The 27,602-nt window shown below is 46.6% G+C and overlaps 1 protein-coding gene across 4 annotated transcripts; it reads right to left on the bottom strand.

Annotated features, from left to right (window-relative positions):
* Window positions 1-314: 314 nt before the first annotated feature.
* PRPF40A (pre-mRNA processing factor 40 homolog A) lies at window positions 315-25,541 on the bottom strand. Of its 4 annotated transcripts, none has more exons than XM_051623513.1 (26): window positions 25,067-25,541; window positions 23,178-23,315; window positions 20,193-20,273; window positions 17,076-17,106; window positions 16,806-16,828; window positions 15,696-15,797; window positions 15,482-15,592; window positions 14,933-15,053; window positions 13,668-13,692; window positions 12,986-13,294; window positions 11,653-11,761; window positions 11,095-11,159; window positions 10,683-10,847; window positions 10,257-10,365; window positions 9,232-9,382; window positions 8,318-8,451; window positions 7,815-7,929; window positions 7,566-7,669; window positions 7,287-7,403; window positions 6,332-6,469; window positions 5,407-5,502; window positions 3,812-3,898; window positions 3,620-3,716; window positions 3,462-3,523; window positions 1,519-1,653; window positions 315-472 (listed from the first exon to the last, which is right to left on the bottom strand). In XM_051623513.1, exons 1-26 carry the CDS (start codon window positions 25,436-25,438, stop codon window positions 380-382), a joined length of 3,090 nt encoding a protein of 1,029 aa, XP_051479473.1. In that variant the 5' UTR covers window positions 25,439-25,541; the 3' UTR covers window positions 315-379. The 4 variants fall into 4 exon arrangements, with proteins under 4 accessions (XP_051479473.1, XP_051479474.1, XP_051479475.1 ...); XM_051623514.1 differs by having other exon boundaries at window positions 7,566-7,657; XM_051623515.1 differs by having other exon boundaries at window positions 15,696-15,773.
* Between the last annotated feature and the right edge of the window lie 2,061 nt (window positions 25,542-27,602).

The following is a 27,602-nucleotide window of genomic DNA, read 5'->3' as shown; positions in this document are numbered from 1 at the left end:
GCCTATCCTGGCCAGGAACAGCAGCCTTACCACCTTTCCAGGAAGGCCCATACTTCAGAGCTGCCTAGAAAGGTGCCAACGCTCCCCTGGGCCTGCAGCTGGGACTGGGTGTGCAGGGAGAGGGCTCCTGGCATGGTGCTCCCTCCCTGGGGAGCAGAGCACCTGCCCCTCCTCTCACCTCTGCACTCACAATTCCATTCACTGTTCTACATTTGCTGCCAGGCCCACGACAGTAGTACTTGAATGTATGGATGGGGTAAAATTACAACCCACTGTTGTTTAACAGTGGAACTCAGGAGATCGGAACCCACGTCCTGAATTAGACATTGGTTTCTTTTATTATGCCACAATGTAAACATATTTGGTATAAATAATGTTCTCATTGATCTTCATCCAGTTGTTCCAAAAGAGTCCTCCTCTGCTTTTCCAACTCCCCCTCGCTCAGCTCGCTGCCCGAGGTGTCCCAGTCCCCCTGCAGAGAGAAGGAAGGTCAGTGGCAGCACCACCTCTTCTCCAGGCTGTGCCCTCAGCAGGGACAGAGCTGGGAGCACGTGGAGCAGGAGGCTGCTCCAGACCCTGCTCAGGAGCTACCATGGCCAGAAGGAGTGGGGAGAAGAGGGGGACATGCCAGCCAAGGTGAGGTCCTCCTGCAGCCTGTCTGCTGAACCACACCAGTTCATGTTCTCAACAGACACTGCCATGTTACACCAGGGCAACTGGTTTTTTTCAAAGGCATCTGGAAGCCACAGCAGCTTATTTTGAGATACAAAAAGCAGGTATGTGTCCTCCCATCTCCTCTTGGATGGTGAGACCCTAGGGGCGCTATCCAGGACACCACTACAATCTAACCAACCAGAGCAGGGCAAGGAATTCCCCCCCCCCCAGAGATCCCAAAGATGCTGGACCAAAAGAAATCTGTATTTTTCATCCAAACCCTTTTACATGCCTTGCACACTACTGCTCTAAGCCCCTTCCAAAACAAGCTACACACAGCAGCTCCCCAGCAAACAGCAGGGCTGCAGTAACATGCTCCCACAGGACCTCCCAGCTTGAAGAGTGCAAGGATTGTGGAACTCTTGTTCCACTGGGATTTTCCAGCATGCTGGGATGGTGCCATGGTCCCTCCAGTGTTTAGCCAGCTGTGCTGCCCAGCTCTGCTGAGCCCAGTCTGGCCAACTGGCTGGAGAAGAGAAGGGCAGCTCAGCCAGGAACACGACTGTGCCCCAGCACAGGCCAGGCTGCAGCTCTGCCTTAGAACAAGGTGCCTCACTCCCACTTCACACCAGGGAGCAGCAAGAAGGAGCATTTCATCCAACAGCAATTTCACATCTTGATAAAAAGCCACTACATGAGGAAACAGGACCTGTATGGTACAGCTCTGTTTGAGCACGTGGTCCTTTTCATCCATAAATGGGACATAAACAGAGCTCTTGCACATTATACAAGACACCCCACCATAGCACCCTGCAGGTACATGGAGCCCAAAGCAGCAGATAAAGAGGAAACAGGGAAACTCACAGAATCTTTTCCAGGCCGCTTTTTAGTAGGAGATTTATGCTTTGATTCAGATCTCTGTCTTGCTCTGTCCTTTTCACCATCTCTCTCTCTTTCTTTTTTGTCTTTTTCTCGCTCAACATCTGACTCTGGTGAATCCTGTGTAAAGAAAGGGGGAAAAGATTAATATTAAATATTTCAAATATTAATTTGCAGAATACCACACCTCAGAAAAGTCTGACTTCATTTAAATACAGACCACATGCTTCAAGTGGTTAGTAATTAAGCACATCCTGCACTGTAGACTGCAAAAACATCACTGAAGTGATGTGAAAAGCAAAGGGGAGAGAGGTTTGTTCCCTACAGAACATTCCCCAGTCTCCCTGCCTGCCCAGCTGGGTCACCCTGGATGCCCTACATCAAACCTCTTCCCTGCACAAATGCCACTGGTTCCACAAGATCTCTGGAGAGGTGAAATCTGGGAAACATTCTTCTGTTCCATGGCTGCTCAGCCAGCCATACCTGCATGCTTTAAAGCTGCTGGGCTTTTATCCTGGGCATTAACCTCACTGTGAGGGATCAGATGGCACAACTGTGGTTTTATTCCACAGTGTTGTTAAGCTGATGTGGCCCTGGTTTTGTCACAGCCCTTTGGTGCTCACATCAGACCTCAGGGCTAACAGTCACTGTCCCCTCCTTGGGAACACTGCCCACTGCTCAGAAGTTACAGAAGAATACTTCAATTTGAGAGTTTTGCAGCTGAGATGAGCTCAGAGACTCAAACTGCTTTCTTTACCCAGGGGAAAAAAATACTCTTTGGCCTGAAGTGCTAGAGTGGAAGCTCACTCCTTCTCTGAGGTCCTTTGGATGCTCCAGTGCATTCCATGTCAGAGCTTCTGACACAGCCCTGACACTCAGGCAGACACAGGCATTGGAAAATAACTCAGGGATGTAGAATGCTGAGGTTATTTTGTGCAAGATGTGCTCTGTATAAATATACACAAGGGAAAACTGCAGTCAGAGGCACAGCTGGTGCCACAGGCAGCACTGAACAAGGGCATCCTGCAGTAACCAGGCAATCCATCAGGAGGCTCAGGGAGTGTCTCATGTACATCACCAACCTGCCAGAGGAGACTTGAGGTGCATACAGATAACTGGACCTAAGGAATGCAGGGAGTGATTAAGAACAACTAAAATCAAGAAGACTGATGGTCAAACCAGTCTGGGGCAGCTGGAGCTGCAGAAGTTGTGATATTGTGTCCTTTAGGTGAACTTAGCTCACTATAATGTCATTATAACACTAAAAATCACACCCCCAGGTCATAAAGACCCCCTGCTCAGGTGAAGACACTTCACCTGAGTATGTGTGATAGTTGAAATAGTGATGTGACCATAAGATAATTCTGTGTAAATCATTGACCAATCACTACAGGGAGGATGGACTTGGAAACTTACTAACTCAATAGTTTTGTGTATAAATGTCATGGAAAATCTCCTTTTGGGTGCTGGATTTGTGGGAAAGCACCAAGCACCCAGCCATGTACAAACCTGCAACAAGTAACAATGTCTCTTTCCTAGACCTGGTCCCTTCCTCTGCATTTTGGGAGTGATCTTACAACAGAAACACAGGGAATGATGCTCAGCAGAAGGCAAAAGGAAAAGGTGGGCTGGGATTCCCCCAAGGAGAGGGAATGCCAAAGATTTGCCATGATAAACAGCGAACACCAGGATACTAGTACAGCCCTTTCCATCTGCTTGCCTGGCTGCAGTTAAAACCCCCACATTCAGCCGTCCTAAATGGTTTAATATAAAGGTGCATTGAACAGAAAGTTCCTGTGTTCCCAGTACCCTCCTCACACAGTCCCTCTTACCAAGCTGGATGGATCATCCCAGACACCTAAAAAGGATTATTGAACCCATCAGATAGGTGTCAGATTGTCAACTCAAAGGAAGTCAACCGCACTTACAGACTTATGTCTTCTCTTCTTGCTCTTTTTCTTGTGCTTTTTGGACTTCTTGTAACTTCTCTCTGCAGACACAGGGGAGAAACAAAAGCAGGACAATGGTGAAGACCCTGCCATAAACCCTCAGCCCTCAGCTAAAAGCCAACAAGCAGATCCCGTACCGGATTCTGCGCTGGAAGAACGCTCCGAGGCTGATCTGGATTCTGAACGTTGCCTCTTCTTCTTGGAATGGCTGTCATCATCCTCGGACTCTGAGCCCTTGGGGGACAAATCCAGGGGGGATTATTATTAGCAAGGTGACAGGACCAGCAGCAGTGACAGGAGTGGATTTGAAGGCACCGCGAAACACTCACCGAGCGGGAACGCGATCGCTTCCTGTGATGCTTTTTGGACTTTTTAGAATGTTTCTTGTTCTTGGAGTGATGATGCTGACACTCGTGCTGGAGGACAAGAGAAGGCAAAGGTTACCAGTGGTCTACAGGATGCAGCAATGAACTGTCAGGGTGATTCTCATCAGCCACAAAGGCACCTGTGCCTCACAGTGGTTTAAGTGGCCTGGCAGGGTGTTGACGCCTGTAAGAGGAACTAGAGAGAGGGTCTTTAGGCCCCTAAAGGATCTGGGAGGGTCAGAACAGAGAGAGGTCAGGATTTCCTCCCACTTCCTGCCATCCTCTATGCAAGCCAGGAGAACTGGAAGCTCATCCCCCTTTTTCTTCCTGTGCCTTCTTCCTTGCTGCTGCTCAGAGGTTGTTCCAGCTTGCCAGGTGCTCTCCAGAATCCAGCTCCATCAGGTGTGAGGAGCCACTGGCCCCTCTCCTGAGCCAGCCTTGCCCCAGGAGACCCTCACCCACCTCCTCCTGCCATCCTCCAGATCCATTTTGTCTAAGTTTATAAACCTGTTCTTCCCCCAACGTGTTACTCCCTTTTCTGTGTTACAGCAAATCTGTTCCAGTTTCAATTTCCAACCTTTAAGTCTCTCTTCCTTATTCCCCTTTCATCCGCCCTTGGGAGGGTGGAGGGGTGAAGAGGGAGCAATTCTGCCCTCTGGTGTTGGTTTGCCCTGACCACTAAACCAGGACAAGCGGGTAAGAAAAAAACCAAACCACACATTTACTGTGTCCAAACCCAGTATTGCCACGTTAAAGTTGTACTAAGAAGCACCCAGGAGGCAGGAGACACAGCTTCTGCTGCCTGGATCCCAGTGCTTCCCAGGTAAAGATGGGAGATGGCCTGGGACACACTGCCTGCCTGGCTTTGCCAAATGTGATGCTCTGAAAGGATGCCACTTCAAAAACTCCTTACAAACTCCAGAAAAGGAAACCTAAAAAAAAAACCAACCCCAAAGATTACGTGCTGCAAAATCAGGTCTCACTTTCTAGGGAAAACCAGCTCCTTATTCAACAAGAACGACCGGTTGAAACTGCTGCAGCTTCACTCGTGCCATGGCCCAGCCAAAAATCAGGACTGAAACCAAACCACATCCTCCTCCTTGGGCACAGCAGCAAAACTGGCTGCAGTAAAAAGCAAAACAAAGGACATCTGCAGAGCTTAGCATGTTCTTAAAGTTCCAGATGTGTAGTGAGTAAAATACTGCAGAACTTCTATTTCCAATTCCCTCACTTTCTGTAGGAAAACACAGCAATAAACCACTTTTCTAAAATAAAGCAGGGAATGTTGATCCTACCTCCTGAAAAGGCTTGTAGGGAAGCAGAGTAAAAGAACAAATATGTATCAAATAACATCAAATAACTGTAGCATGTTTCTTCAGTTCCTTACTTTCAAGATGAGGTTTTAATATCCATTGCTTTTAGGTAACACACAATGCCCACTGTGGCAGGAATCAGTAGAATTCTGGTAAATCCCTCTCCCTTCCCACAGAATTTAAGGGCAAATCAACTAGGAATTTTTTTGTATGTTCTCTAATCAGGAAAAAAAAAATAATAATTACCTCTAGTACATGCATGAAATCTTTAAATATTCTTTTTCTTTCAGACTCCAGAGTGATGTCTTCAAAAGCTGGCTCTTTCACAAATCTATCTCTGATCTGTAAGAAAAATGGGAACGAAATATTAATGTGAAATACAGCCATTCAGAAATAAAAGCAATAATGATATAGGACATAGGATTCTCCTGACTGAAAAAGCCATTGTGCAGTTACAGAAGCACAGGATCTTTCTGGTTGGAAAAGACCTTTTAAGATCACAGTGTCCAACAACCATTAGCCCAACTCTACCAACCATAACCCAACTCTACCCAGTCCAGTGCTAAACCCTGTCCCTCACCACCACATCTACGTGTATCTCAAACACCTCCAGGGATGGAGACTCAACCACCTCCCCGGGCAGCCTGTCCCAGTGTTTAATTACCCTTGCAGTGAAAAAATATTTCCTAATATCCAATCTAGACCTCCCCTGGCACAACTGGAGCCCATTTCCTATTGCCCTTACAAGGCTGAACTTCTTAAAGCCAGCTTCTTGATACAAAGCACACTCTGAGAGGACAGATTTTCAAGGTTATCTTATCCAGGACAAAATTAAGACTTGTAACTAAGCAGAGTGCTCTACCTCCATTTAAATTAAGTCTGGGGGCCTTGTGTGATTATTGTTTGGGGGTGGTGGTGTTGGTTGGTTGGTCAGCTTAAAGGGCTTTATGGTTTTGTTTTAAATTGTGTTCAAATGAAATTATGACTGAAGTTATTCACATCAAATCTCAAATCTCACTGAATGGCAGGATGATTTTTCCAGGTCTAAGCTGTATTACCAAAACCACTAAGAGCTCAAGAGAATCCAGGTTGACTCAGAAACACATGAGCATGAAGAAGAAGCCTGCTCAGGGCATTTGGAGAGACACTGATAATTCAGTGTGACACCTACATCTTCCCAGACAGCATCCAGCTCGATTGGAGGAGTAGCTTGTTTCAACATGCTCTTGAAGGCAGACTCCTTCCTCTTCATCTTGCGAGCTTCTTCTTTTTCCCTCTCTCTCTCACGGGCTTCTGCCTTTTCCAGCAGCTAGAGCACAGACAAGCCATGAGATCATTTGGAAGGTATCAAAATGGACCATTCATAAAGACTTCAGCTTACTGCAGTTTTTGGGAAGCAAACCATTCACCTTTGGAGTTTTCCACTTGGGCATACAGGAAAATTAACCAATTACTTATTTTTTAAAGCAAGCAACTTCTGATCTCAAACAGAATCTAAAATAGAATCAGAGAATCCTAGAATCCCAGACTGGTTTGGGTTGGAAGGGGTCTTAAAGACCATCCAGTTCCAATCCCCCTGCATAGGGCAGGGACACCTCCCACCAGCCCAGGGTGCTCCAAGCCCCATCCAACCTGCCCTTCAACACTGCCAGGGATGGGGCAGCCACAGCTTCCCTTGGCAACCTGTCCAGTGTCTCAACACCCTCACACTGAATAATTTCCTCCTAATGTCTAACCTAAATGTGCCCTCTTCCAGTTCTGATCCATTACCCCTCGTGCTCTCCCTACAAGCCCTTGTCTAAAGTCCCTCCCCCAACAGAGTTAATGCCAGCCAGAACTCCAAAAACATACACACAAAAAATACCTCACGAGAAAAGTCACATATAAAGGAGAGAACATTCCTTAATTCCCAGCACAGAATTTCCCAGGTTGAAATGTTTATGTTTTCAAGAAAGATACATCTCTGCAATCTGTCTTTGGGGAACTGATTTGAGGATAAGCAACAATAAAGCACAGCACCTGTCTCAAATACTATGAAAGCAGCCACAGCAATAGATTGAAAATGCCAGTTCTTGTTTTGACAAGAGATTTCAGAAGTTTGAGCACTCCTATGCATTAATACTTACACTGTTGAAAGCCAGCTTGATATTTCCTGCATCTAAAGTAGTAGCTCTTTTAGTTGAACTGATGACCGTAACAAAATCTTCAAAAGATGTATTGACCTCCACCACAAACCCTTTATCCTGTAAGAAAATTGCTTCTTTGGCATCAGGCAGGCCAGGAGCTCAGGCACATGACATTAACACAAACTGAAATCCCATCTCCCAGGAGCAAAGAGTTCACTTGAACGATACACTTGGCATTAAAAGAAGGCAGCCCCATAATGGAGCACTTTCCCCTCTCACCTTTAAGATATCCTTTATTATCTTCTTTTCATCATGGTAACGTGCCTTCAAGTCTTCAACATAGAACTTGAAAAGATCAAGTGCTGTTGATCCTGATGAAAAAACTAGATAAGTCAAAAGCTAGCTCTAATAAAAGAGCTGCATTTTTTTAGGCATTTAGAAAATATACAAACAACCCTGCTTTGCTCTGCCCCAAATCCAAGACCTGTACTTTCCTTTCTACAGGGCTGGAAGAGACAGTGTTCTTACCAGGTTGACCAAGCATGTTGGTGAATCTGATGTCAGAGCTTATGGTTGGGTACAACTCCATCCAAGAGGACATGGAATGTAGTTGGCCATGCTCATGCAGCTCATCTAAAAATAGCTACAAAACACAAGTCAAATGGAAATTCATTGTCACTCATCATGCTTTTGCTTGGCTAACAGCTGGAATGGATACTCCTGATAACTGGAACTCCAGTTTTGTTAAATCACAACTGAAAATTAGTTTTATACATTGTTGTTTCTTCCTGCCTTCCTCCACCACCTGCAGTGTTCCCACTGCACTTGCCTTCTGCTCAGACCCATTTCCCTTGACTTTCCCCCACTCCTGCAGCTTCCTGGCAAACAGATGTAGGACACAGCTGACAAAATGCCACAGCCCTGATAGCTGACACCTTACACACACCCATTAGCCTACCCCAAGAAATAGAAATTGCACAGAACACCTGAGCACGTGGCGTGGCCAGGACAGGACAAGGGAGCCCACCAACCTGGAAGGATTCTCTGTTCTTGCGCTGCCGCCTCCTTTCTCTAAGCAGACTTTTCTGTTTTTCTTCTTCCTCCTCTTTTTCCAGTGCCCTGATATGTTCCTCGAAACAGATCAGCGCATCCTCCTTATCCATGTCTAGCAACAGATAACAAGAGTGACAAGAGTAAAAACCAGGTATTTCTCCCCACTCCCTGTGTTCAGCTCCTGTGAGAGAAGAGCTGGCTGCCTGTTGCCCTGCAAGGGGAGGCTTCACTGAGCACTGAGACACCAAGTGATCTGCATAGCAGCAGAACCCAGCCTGGAGAAATGATCCCTGCCAAACCAGAGCCCAGCAGCCTCTGTGAGAAAACATCACGTGTGAGCGCTGGTGCATCTCCCCACACCGCCACAGGTGTCTTAAAAACACGGAGGGCAGAACAGAGAGCATTCTGTCCAATGTTTCAGCAGCTGTGTCAATGGACACAGTGCTCTTCAAACACAGCACCAGCTCGTTTGTAAGAAACGTGCTCATCATGGAGAAACTGCCTTCTGACTCCAGCAAAGCAAACCCAGTCACTTCCCTAGGGAAGCAAACAGCAGGGCCTCACTCGAGCAGAAGGTGGGGTAAGCAACTGCAACACAGACTGCATTGTCAAATACTACTTCACATTTCAAAGGCAACAATTCCTAAGGCAGTTCAATCCCCACAAAAAGGTTATCCTTTGCTTTATCATTAAGATAAATCAGTCATGATTTGTGAAGCTGATTCTGTTTCCTAGGAACTAAAGAAGACAGGATCCTTTACACAGGTCTGCTCAGCAGCTCCTATAGCTGCTCAGGACTGGGCAAGAGGAAGCCAGACCCAGTCAGGAGCCTCCATTGCTGAAGACAAACCCATCCCCTCTTCCAAAAGAAACACATGGATGTTTTACATACTCTGAAGTTCCTCATCTTCTGCAAATGTAGGATTGTCCATCAGATACTGCTGAGCCTCTGACCAAGTAGTACAGTAAGTGACATTAGCCATGTTATCTAGTATGTTTTTCAGAGCTTCCCAGTTCCTCTTCCTTAACTGTTTGGCTTGTTCCTGAGCAGAAAATGCATATTTTTTCTTAGTTTTGTACAGACAAAAACATACGACCCCTCAAGTTTGTTCTCCAAGAAAACACAAAACTAACCTCTCATTTACACATAAAGCAGGGCAACACCATTTGGACCTACATGCAATTTTTGCATACTAGAAATGGAGCACATTGCAAAATTAACAATAAAATGTCAATGAAAACAAAGACCTTTCAAAGGAACTGCTGTGGTATCTGCCACACACAGTCAAGCCAGGGGTTGCCTGGCAGACTGCAATGAACCAGGGAGAGTTAACCAGAGCCAGCTGCTCCCAACATGCTTGCCCAGTGCCAGAGAGATGGATTCTCAGGAAACCCTGCTCTCCAAAATGTTACCCTGCAGCAGTCAGTCCCACTGCTGCAGCTGTGTACTGTGCAGGAACAGAACCTGTTCATCACCCTGCTAACTCTGTCCCATACCCCTCATGTACTGTACAATGAGAAATAAGGAACAATGTCTCCAAATTCAACTCAACAAAACCAGTTACAGTTTTGAAGACTTCCACTAATGCTTTTTCCCTTGGTCTCTGGACCCATCACAACTTGCCAAACTGGAGCTCCCTATCCATAGTGTCTCACAATTCCCCTTCCCTTCTTTTCCCTCTCCCTTTGCAGAGGGTAAGCTGACCTGTAACCCATAAGCAGTGTATGCTCCACAGGAGAGCAGCAACATTCTCAGATGCTTCTCCAGGCCTTTCCTGCAGATCCCTCCCCTACTGTTCACATTGTGACTGTCCCTGAACAACACTCTCAACTGCCCTGCTTGTAGGATTTCCTTCCTAAGAGCCAGAAACTAATTTACAGATAACAAGTGAAAAGATAAGTTTGAAAGAAAGTTACCTTCTCTTTCTTAGACAGGAAAAACAAGACATCTTCATAAATTTCAAGACGGTCACGCTCAGAGATCGCATTCCAGACTTCCATCTCCCCAAACATTTGTTCAGCTTTTCTGTACAAAGCAAAGAAAAAAAAGCATACAACCACTTACTGGTGAACATCAGCTTAAATTGCCCCATCAGCTTACAGTAACATTCATGAACTGGCTTGTAAGTAGTAATGCTTTCTTAGGACATCACCCTCATTTTCAATCTTGGGAAACATTTTCTGTGCCATCTTTTTATCTCTTATAAACAAAGGAAACAGTTAAAAAATGTGGCTTTTGCAGGCTTAGCACATATTAAGGTTAGCATTCCCTAAGAGCAAGACTTGATTATTATTAACATGGCAACCTTAAAAGGCTGGAACTCCATTTCTTACTGCTCTTACTTGTATCTGGTGGTGGATGTCATCTTCTCATGGTTTTCAAGAAAACGCTGGAAGGATTCCTTAGCTTCTTTGTATTTGGATCTTGCTTCTTCTTTCTCTTCTTTCTCTGTTTGAACTTTGTAAGCATTAAAGGCTTGCTTTTTTTCACTTAATTTTGCCAAAGCACTTCATGCCAAAGAAAAAGGAAACAACAAAGTCAATTATACAAAAGGGAATTAAATGAAAAAAAACAAAACCAAAGAATCACATCTTCTCCAAATGAAAAATTCAGCCTAGGACTTGCATTTCTTGCAAGGAACTAAGTTCCCTGACAATGCTACATGCTCACATATGCACAAATATCTACTAAAATAATAAAAAGTTATGGCAGGTATTTGTGTAGAAGTTTAAGGAGGAAAGAATGAAGCAGTACCTGTATCTAGGATCATTAATGATCATTTTCATAGCTTGCTCCCAAGAAGCATTGGACGGTACTCGCTGTGAAAACATGAAATCATTAACTAATTAGATTTGGAATCAACATCCAACAATGACCAATTCCTTACAAAATAGCCCTTAGGGAAAAAAAAAAGGTACTAAACTGTTGAGGTTAAGAAAACATTCTGATGTCACAATTAAAAAACCAATATAATATTAACAGTCAACAAGGAAAATGAAACAAGGAACTTTGGGGATTATTGCCATTTCTACAGTCAATTCTTCTGGAAGTTTGGCTACTACACAACTATATTGACTCTCCACGCACAGATTCCATATACTCAGAGGGAAAACCAAAGCCTCATTTTGCTCCCATTTCATCCCCACCTTTAAAACAAAGATAAATAAGTCTTTTCCCCATTTCTTGTCTAGTACAAAAGTCCTCTTCCACAACAGTGACAAACTCTTCACACACACAAAAAAGATCCAGCAATTTCTGGCAAATGCAGGTTTTTTAGCTCTTTAAAGCATTAAGAGTAATTGACTGAAATACCTTTTCTTTTAACAGCTCTTTAAATGCTTGCTTTGCTTCTTCCTTTGTATTCCATGTGTAGGTTTTTTTAACTGGTTGGGCATCATCGTCCTCCTTCTTTGAAGCAGCACTATATATAAAAATCAGTGATTTAATTATTTAAGCAATTGTTGTCCTAAGTTAGAGCCACTGAATAGTCATAAACCATGATAACCAGAGAGACTGTGTCTTTAAAACAGCAAGTCAAAGAAAAGTATCAATGCTACACATGAGAAACACCACAGTTTGTACAAGACTTCCTTACAGACACCACACAAGACTGATTAATAAAAGCAAACTACTGCAGAAAAATATTCTCTCTTATGCAATTGGCCACCTGCTCAAGTTACCTAGAAATTATTCACAAAAATCTAACGCTGAAATTTAGCAGGAATATTTTAATTTAGATGTGATATAAAAATGGATAGCAGAGTCCCTAAAAATAGGCCTTTTGCTCTAAATTATGCCCTGCTGGCTGTAGTCCCTCACAGCATGTTTCTTTGTCGTTTGAATTATAAAAATCACAAGCTCTAATTCTCCACATAATTGGCCATTATGAAAAGCCAAAGGATCTCATTTCTGGTGGAACACATGAAGGTGTGTTAAGGATTGCCCTTCCTTCTAACGACAGCCAATTGCACAGGTCTGTGGAAGAGGAAACATACAGGGTAAGTATATAATGTTACCCTGGGAAACCTTTAGAGCCATGGAAAATGTATGGAATGTTCAATGCTACTCATGTCCTCTGTAGAGTTTGACAGCTTTGAAAGAGGGCTGGCAAGGGGAGGGCAATAATTTTTCTAAAATGAGATTTAATACTTCCTTCTCTCTTTCTTACTGTTCTACTCTTGCCATCCTAAGACCTGGGTTCTAGTTGCTTATAATTTAGCAAGATGTGAATCACTGAGCAGTAACTCTCTGGGTTATGTATCTGCTTCAGCTAAAACTCTACCAAAAAGCCAGCCTGTGTCTGAGAATGACATGAAGGGGAGGAATAAATTCTTGTCAGAGTGGTGAGGCACTGGAAGAGGTTGCCCAGGGAAGCTGTGGCTGCCCCATCCCTGGAAGCGTTCAAGGGCAGGTTGGATGGGGCTTGGAGCAACCTGGTCTAGTAGGAGGTGTCCCTAGATGATCTTTAAGGTCCCTTCCAACCCAAACCAGTCTGGGATTCTCTGATTCTATGATTCATGCTCACATTTCAGTGAAGAAACAGCTCACTGCCAAAGCAGCCTGGGCACCTGCAACTGAAGATAAACCAGATCCTAGAAGAAACACAAAACTGCAGCAAAGCCACGTGATTTGTAATTTCACTTACTCTCCTGAGGCCTCTTGCTTGGAAGAGTCATCTGCTGCATTAGCTGCAGCTTCTCCACTCTGGTCCTGCCCAGCAGGTGCAGAAGCTGCTTGTCCCTGCTCCTCAGCTGTCGCCGTGCCAGAATTCTCATTTTCTGCCCCAGAAGAGGCTGCAGCAGACTCCCCTTCCGAGGCTGCTGGTGCTGCAGCAGCAGCAGTGGTGGTGGTCACAGCTGCAGCTGTTTCAGCAGCAGTGGTGGCTGTGGTGGTTGTGTTTGTTGCCTCAGCAGCTGAAGCAGCCGTTGCTGGAGTGGAGTCGTCAGGCTTGACACTACAGGGGTCAAAACCAGGGACAGTCACACACAAGCATGAGACAACTTGGTGGTTGAGAGAAACCCGCTGTTTAAATAAGTTAGTGAAGTTAATACAGTGGGAAATGAGAGGTCTAGGAGTAGTTACAAAGACTTCTCAGAAGAACACAAACCCATCTTAGCTCAGAGAAAATAAAAACTTGACTGGAACTGTGTATCAGTCCCTTCAGTTACAAAGAGACCTAGAACACGCTCTTTCAGTTTTTATATATTAAGCCACCATTTGGAATTTAAAGCTGCAAGGAGAATGTCTCAAGATTCAAGGAACAGATCTCATTTTTAGGAAGCAGGCAGCCTGAAGTAAAAAACATTGGCAGACCATTAAAAACATACCTGTTTTCTTCAGCTTTAATCATTGCTAGAGGAGAAAAGGAAAAAACAAATCAAAATATAGCTTCAAAAGTAGTTTATGTATGCAAGGTAAAGACTCACTTAACATGATGCAGTACAGGCACAGCTTGAAATATTTTTCTTACTATCAATAATTTTAATATTTGTGCCCTTTAAAGACTGAAATCTATTCAGACTCAAACAAAATTCAGAAATCCCATTAAAGACTAGAGCATATAAATGACAACTTTTTGGTTTAAAATTATTCCAAAGACCATTTTTAAGAACCGTTACTTTTATTTTTAACTATTACTATTATTTTTAAGACTATTTACTGAACCAGATCTTTCCTTCCTTTTTATTCCAACAGTCATTGATGCTTATTCTTTGTATTCCTTTTAAAAAATACTCATTTCTTAGCCCAGCTAATCTTGCAGATTTCTTTCATCACCTTAAAATACCCCACAAAACCATGCTAAGAGTGAAAAACAGCACAGCACAACATGACATTTGTACAAGAGGAGACACTGCCTTTATAATACAGAAAGGCAGTAAAAAAAATCACTAATATTTTTGCCACAAAAATTCTCAGGATAATTTTAAATTTAAATTTAAAATTAAAAGGAAATTGACAGCTAAGCAAAGTTTCACACAGAACTTTGGCTTTCAGCAGACAGTCAGTACTGCTGCTTTGAGCAGGAAATAGCAATTACTGTTTTCAAAACTAATCCAGTTGCTCAGTGATAAGCTGCCCTGTTTTAGAGAGGCCCAGCACCCTTCTACCCTGGTTTCCAAGTGGATCAGGATAATTAGAGTCACCCCTCTGCTTCTTGCCTTCCCTCACCTGAACTGCTCCACACATCCGAAATTCCTAAAGGTTGCCAAAGGATTGGTGGCTCAGGAAGGGCCAAACCCTACAAAGCCCTAAAATGGAGACTTGGAAGCACTACCACGGGCTAACAGAGAGAGCAGAGTGTGCCCACAGCCCTGAATGAGTCTGTCACATCCTGATTCATTTCTGCTCAGGGACACGAGGGGGAGCTGATGCTGCCACCTGTGCTGCCACAGAGGAAAGACCTAAAGCGCTAAGTGAGGAGGAGGCTGCTCCATCCAAAGCTCAGGCTGCCTCACCTCTGCTACATACAGCTGATTGCAGCAGATTTCAGTTCCAAAAGGAGGTGCTTTGATACCAAGTTTTTGCCAAAGTCATGGATAAGCACAGCTCCCAGCTCCCTGCCACCCCCCCTGCTCACTTCTCTCAATGTTACCTTCAAGATCCTCCAGCTCTTTGGGTTTTGCCCAGCGTGATTCCTTTGTTTGGGAATTGTAGTAGTAGGGCTTTCCAGAATCAGATTTATACTCTTTCCAGGGACATTTAGACAACAGTTGCTAATGGACAGAAAGCAAAACATAAAATCAAACTTACAATGGTGTCTGAAAATTAAAAGCACAGAGACAAACACTATGCCAAGAAATTCATTCAGGATCAAGGAACAGAAGGTATTTAATTTCCAAGAAAAAGCCTTCCTAGTGATAAACAAACACATCACTAAATATTACAGAATGCCATCTTTTTAATAAGAAAAAATTACCTAAAAATTAAGGAAAACTGCTGAGAACCCATTTTGCAGCCTCAAGTTCTACCAAAGTGAGAGGTGCCACATACACCTTTTTTGCAACATTTCTTATTTGAAGAGCTTGCTCCCAGTGAACAAGAAAAGTATCTACTGGCACAGCTATCCTCCTGCATGATAATTAGGCTAGTAAATTCACACAAGCTCACACAGGACAGTCATCTTCCTCTGAATTTAGGTTACCTCAGCAGGTGTTTTGAGATCATCTGGCTTCTCCCAGGTTGACTGCTTTGTTTCAGTGTTGTAGTAGTATGTTCTCCCATCAGGTGATTTGTGTTCTGTCCACGTAGATTTCTGGGAAAAAGAAAAGACACCATTAATGATGAAGAGTAATTGCTGGCCGAGGTGCCACCAAAAGCCACTAAAACAGCTGAATACAAGTGGAAAGCAGATAAACCTGTTTGGAGTGGTCTTCACTAACAGAACTGTTGGTTGTGGCCGTTTGCTGGGCAGCGCAAACTACAGGATGTGTCGTCTGAGGGCGAAACAAAACAGAGCTCTGAAAAGACACGCTGGTTAATGGTTGGGTTTGAATGTGTATATTCAACATAGTAAGAAATTCAGCAGCAAAGACAGCAAGCTAAAACCTAAACACATCTAAGTATTGTTCTCAAGAAAGTAATGCTTTGTAACGAGAGCTATGAGGAGTCTCTCCCACCCTCTCTCATTCAGCAACCCGGGGCAGCAGGTACCACCAGCACAGAAAGCAAAAGTGAAGGTGACCAGACTCCCAACAACCTCAAGAGGAAGTCCCAGAAGCATACTCTCGCTTTCAAAATGAAGAGTAAAAAAAGTCCTTTGAGAAGGTTCTGACTTCAGAAGTCTAAGATGAACTTGGGAGCACCTTTCAACTGTTCTTTTATCACCAGTTTGTATCAAGTCTCTGAAATCAGGGCTGGAAGAACACAGCTTCACTCCTCTCCTCTCTTTCAGTTACTGGATGTGACTGAAGAGGAACTTCCTCTCAAGTCCAAGTTCAACCTCTGGCAGACCACCTCCCATGCAACCCACCCAATATTCACCCCTATGTAAGCTACCAACTCCTGCCATGTCCCCCCAGACATGGAAAGAGACACTCACAAAAGCAAATTTCAAATAATGTTGAGATTTGGGGGAGGCAGAGGAGAAATTAAGTTAAACTGTAGCAAAACTGAAGTGGTGATCACCATTTTTTTTGAGGTTAGTACTTGGTATTCTTCAAACTACACTGTGTTTTCAGAACTATTATGGTAACTATACAGGCTATTCTCTTTTTATTGCTCGGGCAAGGCAAAAAGACCTACAACATCAGGACAAACATCTCACTGTCCTGCATACTAGAGGAACTAGAAACAAGAGAGGTTTCAAGGCTCAGAAACTAGTGCAAATATCAGGAAACACACCTAAACTACTGACATTAATCACAGACTGACAGTCAAATAAGCAAAGAAGCTCCATAGCAGAAGGAAAAAGAGATACAAGGTTTTCTTCTAAAGCCATAAAGCCATGTATGCACCACAACACGTACCTGAGTTCCAGGAGGTGTTACTCCTAAAGAACAAAATGTAAAAAGAAAAATCATTTTAGAAGGGGTTGATTCCTTTATTTTTCTGTATGAAGATTCTAATTAATCACTATTTGAAAGAAAAAAAAAAAATAAACTTCCCAGAATGAAGGAAGATGTCAGCTACTGAAATGCTAAATCCCATTTTACAGAAAAAAAATATATGTTATTTTTAAATATGTCACCTAATTTTGGTTAGATAGTTTGAAATGGTAACAAATTTATTCCACTTACCTACTTGGGCATCCATACTGTTCACCCCTGGCTGTAAAAACAATCAACAGACATTTCAGCACTGAGTGCAACTGTACTTAAACCATCCATAAATACAGAAAGTATCCAAACAAGCCCTTTCAGCACCAAAATGCTCTGCTGCCTTCAATATGCTTCCCACTGCCCACTTCATCATTACTGCTCCTTAAAGAACTAATTAGGAACACCAAGCTACTTTTCAGAAAGGCAAAATACACACCAAACTCCACCAGGGGGTCCCTTGCCCATGTTCCATCTTTATCTCCCAAATAAATAATTCTATTATTCTACATAATTAATTCTAAAGCCTTTGGATGTATCAGCATTGCATTCATAAAACTGCTTTTGAACAACCACAGCTCCTACAGACACCCTTTTAAGAAATTCTTTCAAACTAAAGAAAAAGCTTAACAACTCCAGTAGTTTTGCCAATTTCTTTCTTTTTCTGTAGGCAAAAACACAGCTTGCAAGTTTAGTGCAGTGGATGTGGCTGATTCTCATCTCAGTAAAGCATTTGACACCATCTCCCAGTTAAACTGAGGAAGTGTGGTCTGGGTGATGGGGGAGTGAGGTGGGTTGGGAACTGGTTGAAGGAAGGATGTCAGAGAGTTATGGTCAGTGGGACAGTCTAGTTGGAGCTGTATCCAGTGGGGTCCCCTCAGGGGTCAGTACTGGGACCAGTACTATCCATTCTATTCATCAGCGACCTGGATGAGGGAACAGAGGGCACTGTCAGCAAGTTTGCTGATGGCAACAAACTGGGAGGAGTGGGTGACACTCCAGAAGGCTGTGCTGTCATCCAGCCAGACCTGGGTGGGGAAAAATCGCATGAAATACAACAAGGGCAAGTGTAGGGTCTTGCATCTGGGGAAGAACAACCCCATGGAACAGAACAGATTTGGGACTGACCTGCTGGAGAGCAGTGTAGGGGAGGAGGACCTGGGGGTCCTGGTGGACAGGAGGATGACCATGAGCCAGCAATGTGCCCTGGTGGCCAAGAAGGCCAATGGCAACCTGGGGTGTATTAGAGGGAATGTGGTTTGTAGGTTGAGGGAGGTTCTCCTTCCCCTCTGCTCTGCCTTGGTGAGGACACATCTGGAATATGTGTCCAGTTCTGGGCCCCTCAGTTCAGGAAGGACAGGGAACTGCTGGAGAGAGCCTAGTGCAGACCCACAAAGATGATGGAGTGGAACATCTCCCTGATGAGGAAAGGCTGAGGGAGCTGGGTCTCTTTAGTTTGAGGAGACTGAGGGGCAACCTCATTGATGTTCACAAATAAGTTAAGGGTGAGTGTCAGGAGGACGGAGACAGGCTCTTCGCAGTGATGTCCAGTGATAGGACAAGGGGCAAAGGGTGCAAGATGGAGCATAGGAGGTTCCATGTAAACATGAGGAGAACCTTCCTCACTGTGAGGGTGACAGAGCACTGGAACAGGCTGCCCAAGGAGGTTGCTGAGTCTCCTTCTCTGGAGACTTGCAAGACTCATCTGGATGTGCTTTTGTGTGAGCTACTCTAGGGGATCCTGCTCTGGCAGGGGGGTTAGAGTCAATGATCCAGAGGTCCCTTCCAACCCCCACCATTCTGTGATTCTGTGTGGTTCTGTGATCTTTTGCTCAGTTTCATCTTTCAGCTGTCTTCTACAAACTTTATTAACAAAACACTCCTCAAATAAAAAACAAAATTTGTTAAACAAAATGGAGATAATATTGGATCAATCATGTTTTATTTTATCCAACAGGGCTAAACCAGGTGAGTTCTGTATATTAAAAAATTCCAGCTGCTGTGTGTGCACATATCTGCGGCTATGAGCACAAGCACTGTCAGGCAAGCAAGGCCACAGTTACATCTGTCTCTCCAGTAACCCTCTGACAGGTTTCTTTTCCTGTGCCTATGTTTATTTTCCAAACTCCATTCCAATTTGTGCATTATAAGAGCACTAATCTCCCTTTCACAATCACTTTCAGGAACTACAATGCTATAGCCTTCTTCAGATTTATTTTTTTTTCCCTAAAGGTCTGAAATTCTTTCAAAACTTTCCATGAGCATCACTTGTCAGAAATTCCAAACAACTTCTGGATGGAAATGGAGGAAAAAAATCACTAACATCCTTCCCACCTGGCAGCTTCTAAAATGTTCATTGCATTAGGAGGCAGCTGCATGAGCTCAAGCATGAATGAAGCACAGCTCCCAGAAATGTGCCCAAGGAGCTACTGCCTTTGACTCAAACAACACTCAGGCTATACCAGACACTCACATCTCATTATAGAGACAGCAGCAGCAGGTGAGCTAATTTTGCAAAGCCCTTAATGAAAAGTGGAGTATTAACCAACTTATTTTATAAAATAAACAACATCAGTAAACAAAGGTTTTGTGCTTAGTACTATGGGAAAACTCAGTTCTTTGAGGATGAAACCTGAGTTGGGGATGTAGTGTCTGCACTGTAAAGAACATAAAAAATCATTAATTTCTAAATGTAAGTGGTTTTAAGTGTTTTTATTTGGCTCTCATACAGTTAGTTTAAATCTCTGAAAAAATGATGTGAATAGGAATGAAATTTAGCCTTTTCCTTTTCACAAAGACTTAATCTGTAATACCTGCTCACTTTTCCCTCTGCATTTCCACCCAAATAACTCCTCCACACCTCTACTGATTTCAGCAGCTTTACTCAGTATCTTAAAAGTGCTGAATTACAGAAACTTTTAGGAAAAATCAGATATATAGTGGTCAGACCATCAGCCCTCCCTCCAAGCAGCCAGAGTTCACCCAGGCTCCTGCAGAGCTACAGGCAGGTAAGGGACAGGGGAGGGGGCCAGGAGAGTGGGAAGCAGAATCCAGAGAGCAAACAGATGGGAAAAGCAGACACAGCTACAGAACAGAGTTTAAAGAGTGACAAAAATCCACAGGGCACTAAGTATCACTCACTCTACCCTCTCAGAGATCTTTTTTACAGTAACTCAAGGGCTAGATAAAATTTCATGACAATTAGCAGGAGCTTTTCCATAACCCAATTACAAAAAGAAAGGTGCACTCACACGAAAGCAACAACAGCAACTGACACAAAGACCTGAGACAAACCTTGAAAGGCTGAGATAGACTCACCGGAACTGTGGGCTGCATGGCAGCTTGGGACATGTGGGACATCATCATTCCAGGCATTACTGACTGCATCATCCCAGGCATCTAGAATTACATTGTATTTCAGATGTATGTTATGTTCAAAATACCATAACATATAAGTCTTCTTTTATTCTTACTTAAAACAGCTACCTGTTACTAGTTTTCAATCCAAAAAACCCTTAAGCACTTGGCAACAAAAAAGAAGATGGGCATGTAGAATTCTCATTCCCTTTATGACAATCCTACAAAAGGGACATTAGGAATGTGTCTACAGTATTCCAAAGACTGACAGGAAATATTAATAAAAAAGACCATTCAAGCTACAAAAGAACAAGAGCAAATTAGTGTGATCTGTTAATAAGCTATTGCTGAAATCCTAAGTTAAAGCAGGAAGAATAAAGGTTAGGAAAGATTTCTGCAGAATTCCAAGGACACACAGGCACAAACTAAACAAACTCAGAATCTAAGATTAGTTCTGCTCACACTTTTTGACAACTTTCAACCTGTCTCCCTTTCCTCTTACCTCACAAAAAGGAAGAGACACTTTACAGGGACACTAGAACAATGAACTTCTGCAAACAACTTCAAGACGAAGAGAGCTATTAAATTTAAGGATGAAAGCTCTAAACCAATTTCAAACTCTTTTTTAAAGGTCTGGAAAAAAACCCACAACCCTTAATATAGACATAGAACATTAAACCATGTAACAGTGTGAACTGGGTAATGGGGACACAACCACACTACAGAAATTAAAAGTTTGAGCCTAGATTTGTATCTGAGTTTGTTGGGTAGTCTGATGAGACCAAAAAACCCCAGGACTGCCACTCAAATAAGCTAGCTTTTGCCCAAATAGTTATAGTTATGCAGAAGTTATGCATCACTGAAGTTGTGCACTGAAAAGATGTCCAAAATAATGCTGAAAAAGCATTTAATACCTTGCATGGTTCCCATCATACTTGCCAATCCTGGCTTTTATGAACTACTAAGCCATTAAAAAGTGGAAAAATGGGCAAAAGATAGAATTTAGGTCATTATGAGCATGAACTTTTGGCCACTCATCCCAAACAGGTCTGGAGAAGTCAACCCCCTTCAACCTTTCAGTCATGCCCCTTTACCTTTCTGGTCCTTGGCAGGCTGGCCAAGTGACCCCATCCCCCCTGTATCTTCAGGGAGCACCAGGTTACCACTCTCCTCATCTTGCATCTTGTGTGGAGAGAGGGCTATGTGGTAGGGCTACTGCTCCACCCTCAGATCCACAAGGCTTTCTTGGGAGGCTGAGGGAGGAAGGGAAGACTGGAAGGCCATCCTGTAGAAGCAGGAGAAGAAAGCACTCTTGCCCCACTGCTACTGGCAACTAGGGGGGCTCTGAGCAGGTGAGACTTCTTAAAAGCCCTGGCTCAGGTCCTGAAGAAACCCTGCACACTGCATGGTTTTTGCTTAACACTAGCCTGAAGTCAGCAAAGGAAAAGAAAAGTGGGAAGGAGAGCAAATTCACTTCCAAAAGAGCTGTCTGCATCATTCACAGGAAGAGGGGCTTTTTCTCCATGCAAAGTACCTGTCCTACAGGGGTTCACCTCAGCAAGGAATAAACAAGATACAAAACATCCCATTCCTCAAAGCTGCACAAATACACCTCTGGTGTCTGCTGGAAGAAGGAGCTTATCATTGAAGGATACGAGTCAGCATGGGCTGACAGTTCCAGCACAACAGTCTGGTGTGAGAACATCACCACCCTGTGCCATCCTTCAGGCTGCAGGGTCACCAAGGCCCCAGCCTCCTCTCCCACACCATTTCGCTGGAGCTCTTTGCTCTGCCTCTACCAGGAAGTCCTGAGCTCTCTGCAGTGCTCACTAGAACACCAGAGATTGAAATACCCAACACATGAGAGGGAGAACAGTGGAAGAGAAGCTACAAAAGAACTGTTCAGTAGAGGAGAACAGAACTGCTACTTAAGCCATTACCTACCATGCTAATGGTCAAAACCTCCTCATCTTTTAAAGCTGCAATATTTTAACACCAGAAGCTCTGACAGGCTGAGCCATATTGGAGAAATTCCCACCAAGCCTTTATACATCAGTTTAAAGAAAAAAAAAAACAAACCAGACACACACTCTAACCCAGGTGCTGCAAAGGAGGACATGGAGCTGCCAGGATGACCTTGTGGGCTGTCTTCAGGGGATTAACCCTTCTGCTCTGGTCTAGCTGGTGACACTGGGTTTCTACTTCTGTAAACCACCATCACAGGCAGTATCACTAGAGCATTTATTACATCCAGAAAGAGAACTGTTGCTTTTAGAAGTTCAGAATTTAATCAGAACCCACATGGGAAAGGATCTTTGATCACTCCAAATAAAAGCTTTAAATTGATGAAAAGCACAGATATGGTTCTGGCTGCTCTGCCTGCCAGCCCAGGTTCACACCTGCCAATCTGAATGGCCAAGTTTATTCCTCCACCACATAACAGCAGCAAGTGTATATCCACAGACCTATGAACACCCCCCCTAGGATTCCAGAAGGAATTCTGCTGCCATTCAAATCGTAAGTATCTCTTCCCTTGCATTGCCCTAAGGTTTTCATCTGAGTAGACATAAGTTAGCCAAGAATTAAAGACATCTGATGTTCTCTACCTCTGAAAATAGCCACTAATTCATGTTTCTAGTGCATATCAGTAAGATGACCTTCTTCAAAATCTAAAGGAAACCATCAAAAAACCCTTATGAAAAGCCAAATCTGGATTCATGCCTACAGCTATTTACAATTAAAGTTCCAATGAAGAGCATCAATGACCTGTTACAAATGAGAAGGGTTTCTGCACGGATAAGAAGTGTGACATAAAAATCTCCCAAATCATGAACCTTACCATTTGCCAGCTCTGGATGACTTACCCACCTCAGGGATTACTTGACACCACGATGGGAAGAAAGGAAAAAAACAACAACAACAACAGACCTTGTACCACTGCCTTACCTGTCCCATTGGTGGTCCTCCCATGGGGGGCATCATCTGAGGCATCATGCTGTGTGGAACTGGGGGCATGTTTGGGGGTCTCTGCCCCATAGGGTGCATCCCCATGGGCGGATAATGCGGCATGCCCGGGTGTCCCATCTGAAAGGCAACAACCAGGGAGGAAAAAAACAAAATCAGCACAGGCCCAACAACCCAAACCCCCAGAAAAGCATTCACAACAAAGAGAGGCTCAGCACCAAGCTGGAAATTATTTGGGCAGTTTGAGATGGAGGCTGCAAAACAGCAGGCAAGGTCATCCACTGATCCAGCTCCTCTCGTTAAGCGTCATTAAAAAATCCATTTCAAAATTCAAAACCAACAGCCAAACGATTAAAAAAAAAAACAACAAAAAACAACTAATCAAAAAACAACAATGCCCCATAATCTTATGGTTTGTCACAGAAAAACATGCTACATTTGTAGGAATGCAACTATTTCTGCGAGCTCTTGCAGACAGTTACAATTAGGGCAAGTACCCCTGTGGCACAAAGTCAATTAGAGACACAAAGTATCTTCTACTGCTGATGTCCAGGTCTGAAATAGCTCCTACACTGACCACCACCCCTGAAACCTGTTGCTCCACCAGTCCTCGGCTCAGTCACACTGTTAGGACCAAAACGGACACGGATATTTTTTCTTTCTTTTTTAAGATTATCAAAAGATATCAAGAGCTTTCTATTCTTGTCAAAAGCAACAGCTCTAAAAGTACCTGAAAATAAACCCTGGAAAGTATTTTACTTCAAAAAAACTTATACAACCAAAGAATCATTTTGGTTGGAAAAGCCCTTTAAGATCCTCAAGTCCAACCCTTCCCAGGCCACCCCTGCCCCGTGTCCCTCAGCACCATCTCCAGGGCTTGGAAACCCCTCCAGGGATGGGGACTCCTGCCCTGGGCAGCCTGGGCCAGGGCCTGACAGCCCTTTGGGGGAAGCAATTATTCCCAATGTTCAATCTAAACCTCCCCTGTCACAACTTGAGGCTGATTTCTCTTGTCCCATCCCTTGTTCCTGGGGAGCAGAGCCCGACCCCCCTGGCTCCAACCACCTCTCAGGCAGCTGCAGAGCCAGCAGGTCTCCCCTCAGCCTCCTTGGCTCCAGGCTGGACACCCCCAGCTCCCTCAGCTGCTCCTGCTCAGACTGGTGCTCCAGCCCCTTCCCCAGCTCCCTTGCCCTTCCCTGGACACGCTCCAGCCCCTCCGTGTCTCACACACACACACAGAACTATGCCAGGAAAGCGCACCGGTGTATGGATACGAAAACCACTCTTCATCGAAACATCACTTTGGAAGGCTCCTTAGCAGAAAAAAAAAACCCACAACACTAAGCAACGCTTCTTTTTCATGCACCCAACCCCAATTTTCCTATGACTTTTCTCTCCTAGAAGCCTCGGGGGGGGGGGGGGAAGGGGCACGGGCAGCTGACGGCAGGAAATCCCGAACAACCAAGCGAGGTTTGAAACTCCCGAGCGCAGCCCTCGACCCCGCCGGGGCAGGGCCTGAGGGCACGGCCAGGGCAGCACCGTGTCACCGGGCTGCTTTCTGGGGGGGGGGGGGGGGGGGGGGGGCACGTCACACACAGAGACACAGAGACACCCCCACACCCACCCCGAGGCAGGGGCCGCGGCGCCGGCTTCACCTCCGCTCCCTTCATCCCTACGCCCGTTGGCGGGGCTCCCCACACAGCGGAGGCGGAACCCCCCGAGGGTCTGTTCACACCGCAGAACAGCCGCTCCCCGCCGCAGACACACAAGGGGACCGGGGGAGGGATGGCGGGGGGTGCCTCTATGGCGGGGACCGGAGCCACCAACCCCCCCCCCCACACACACACCCACCCCTAGAGCTCCCCACTCACCATGAGGGAGCCACGGTCGACCCCGCCGGGCCTGATGGAGGGGCTGAGCAGGCTGCCCCCGCCGCAGCGGCCCAGCAGGCGCCCGCGGAGCGGCTGGCGGGACGAGGGGCCGAAGGGCAGCAGCGGCTCGGGCTCGCCGCGGGGCGGGAGCAAAGGGGCCAGCAGGCTGACTGGCTTCCCCGCCGGCCAATCAGGGCGGCCCGTCAGCCGGCTGCTCTTCGGTGATTGGTCGGCGGCGGCGGCGGCGGCGCTGACGGGCCGGACGGCGTCCCCCGGCGTCAGCTGCATCAGCGGCGGCGGCTTGGGCAGGGAGAAGGGCAGCGGCTGCGGGGAGGCGGTGGCCGCCGCCGCCGCCGAGTCCCCACCTGACATCCTGGCGGCCGGCCCCACCGCCCGCAGCCTCTTCGCCGCTTACTCTCTCTCCCCCGCGGGTGGCCCCCGAGAGAAGAAGAAGCTCCCGCCGCCGGGAAGCGCGAGGCGGCGGGGAGAGAGAGAGAGAGAGGGAGGGAGGGCGGCGAGCAGAGGTGGCTCCCGGAGAGGAGAGGAGGAGAGGAGCGGAGGAGAGGCCCGCCGGGATGGCGCGGGGGGAAGCGGCTGCGGCGGGGCCGAGCCGAGGGGACGCCGGGAACGGCTCACGTGGGCCGGGGGCGGGCGCTGCGGGCCGGGCGGCACCAACGGCGCCGGCAGGAGAGGGGGGAGGCGCCGGCGCCTTCCTGCCCGGCCGCTTGAGCCAGGAGGGAGGTGCCGCCCCATCTCCCCTACCGCCCTGTGCCGGGTGGTACGCGCCGGCCCGCAGGCTCGGCCTCGTTGGGCGCTTCCCCCCGCCCCCGGCTTGGGGTTGGTCGGTGCCGAGCGGGGCTGGTGCTGGTTCCTTCCTTCCTCCCTCCCTCCCCCCCGCCGCGGCCCGCGGTGGTAGCGCCTCCTCGGGGGGGCGGGAGGCCGAGATGGCGGGAGGAGGCTCCTCGGGGCCCCCCCATCCCTCCTTAGGGCCCCCCCTCCCTCCTCAGGGCCCTCCTGCCCTTCCTCAGGGCCCCCCCACCCCTCCTCAGGGCCTCCTCCCTCCTTAGGGCTCCCCCATCCCTCCTCAGGGCCCTCCTGCCCCTCCTCAGGGCCCTCCTGCCCCTCCTCAGAGCCCCCCCATCCCTCCTCAGGGCCCCCCCATCCCTCCTCAGGGCCCCCCCCATCGCTCCTCAGGGCCTCCTCCCTCCTTGGGGCTCCCCCCTCCCTCCTTAGGGCTCCCCCATCGCTCCTCAGGGCCCTCCTGCCCTTCCTCAGGGTCCCCCCATCCCTCCTCAGAGCCCCCCCATCCCTCCTCAGGGCCCCCCCATCCCTCCTCAGGGCCCCCCCATCCCTCCTCAGGCCCCCCCCCCTCCCTCCTCAGGGCCTCCTCCCTCCTTGGGGCTCCCCCATCCCTCCTCAGGGCCCTCCTGCCCCTCCTCAGGGCCCCCCCATTGCTCCTCAGGGCCTCCTCCCTCCTCAGGGCCCCCCCATCCCTCCTCAGGGTGCCCCCCATCCCTCCTCAGGGCCCCCCCCATCCCTCCTCAGGGCCTCCCGGCCCAGCCCGCCCGCGCTTTCCGCCGCCTGAGCCGTTCCTGAGAGCGGCGGGCTCGGGGCTGCTGGGCTGAGGTGGGCCCAGGAGGAGCTGCAGCTCTTAGGCCGCGCTTGGGACTGGCGTGGCTGGAGGGGCCGGGTGGCCCTGCTCTAAAAGGTGGTTTTCTCGGCCCTGTGGGTTGAAATCCGCGCCGTGTGTGTGTGTTTTGTCCCCTTGGAAAAGTCTCGGGCGTGCAGTGCTGTGTGCCTCCAGTTCCAGGAATCCTCAAGAGGGGCCTCGAAGCAGAGATGCCTTCCACGAGACCAGGTTGCTCCCAGCCCCATCCAGCCTGGCTTGGGAAGCGTCCTGCCTTGAAGGACAAAAGCTGGTTTGCTGAGGGCACCTCGAGGTGCTGATGTTGAGGTAGCCAGTCACTGGGAGCCTTGTGGAAGGCAGCCGGGGCTTCTTCAAGCACTGCAGGCTTTGGCTTTTCCCAAGGAGATTTGTGGTAAAGCCTAGAGGTCTTATTCCATTTTGGAATCCTGCTCTGCCACCTCAAATGAGAATTAAGTAGGAGAGGCTCAGTTGGTGAAGTGTGACCCTGCAAATGTGCTGATGTTTTTGTGGGTTCTGTGCAGCGTGTTTATTGAATCTGTATTTTATTAATACAAATTTGGTTTGACAGAACTGGACGTGAACCAACAGACTGTCTTAAACACCAGCTTTGCACTGTTCCCTTATGACTTGTCTCTCCTTGCCCCCTCTGTCCCACTTCAGAATGTGCCTTTCTCTGTCAGTCCTGCAGCAATAATTGTCCCAGCCCCTCTGCCCCCTTCACAGCTTGTGCTCAGATTCAGTGCTGGAAATGAGGAGAGAAGAGGGGGCAAAAAGCCCAGAAAAAGAAGAGCTGAAAACTGACCCGCTGATAAAACTCTCTGTAACTTCAACTGGAATTAAGTGCAAAATGTGTTCAATTTGGGTTTGGTGGGGGTTTTTTTGTGTGTG

This window comes from Apus apus, chromosome 6 (genome assembly GCF_020740795.1).
Source record: "Apus apus isolate bApuApu2 chromosome 6, bApuApu2.pri.cur, whole genome shotgun sequence".
Taxonomy (NCBI): Eukaryota; Metazoa; Chordata; class Aves; order Apodiformes; family Apodidae; genus Apus; species Apus apus.
Note: the sequence above shows the minus strand (reverse complement) of the source record. Positions and strands in the feature narration are given on the sequence as shown.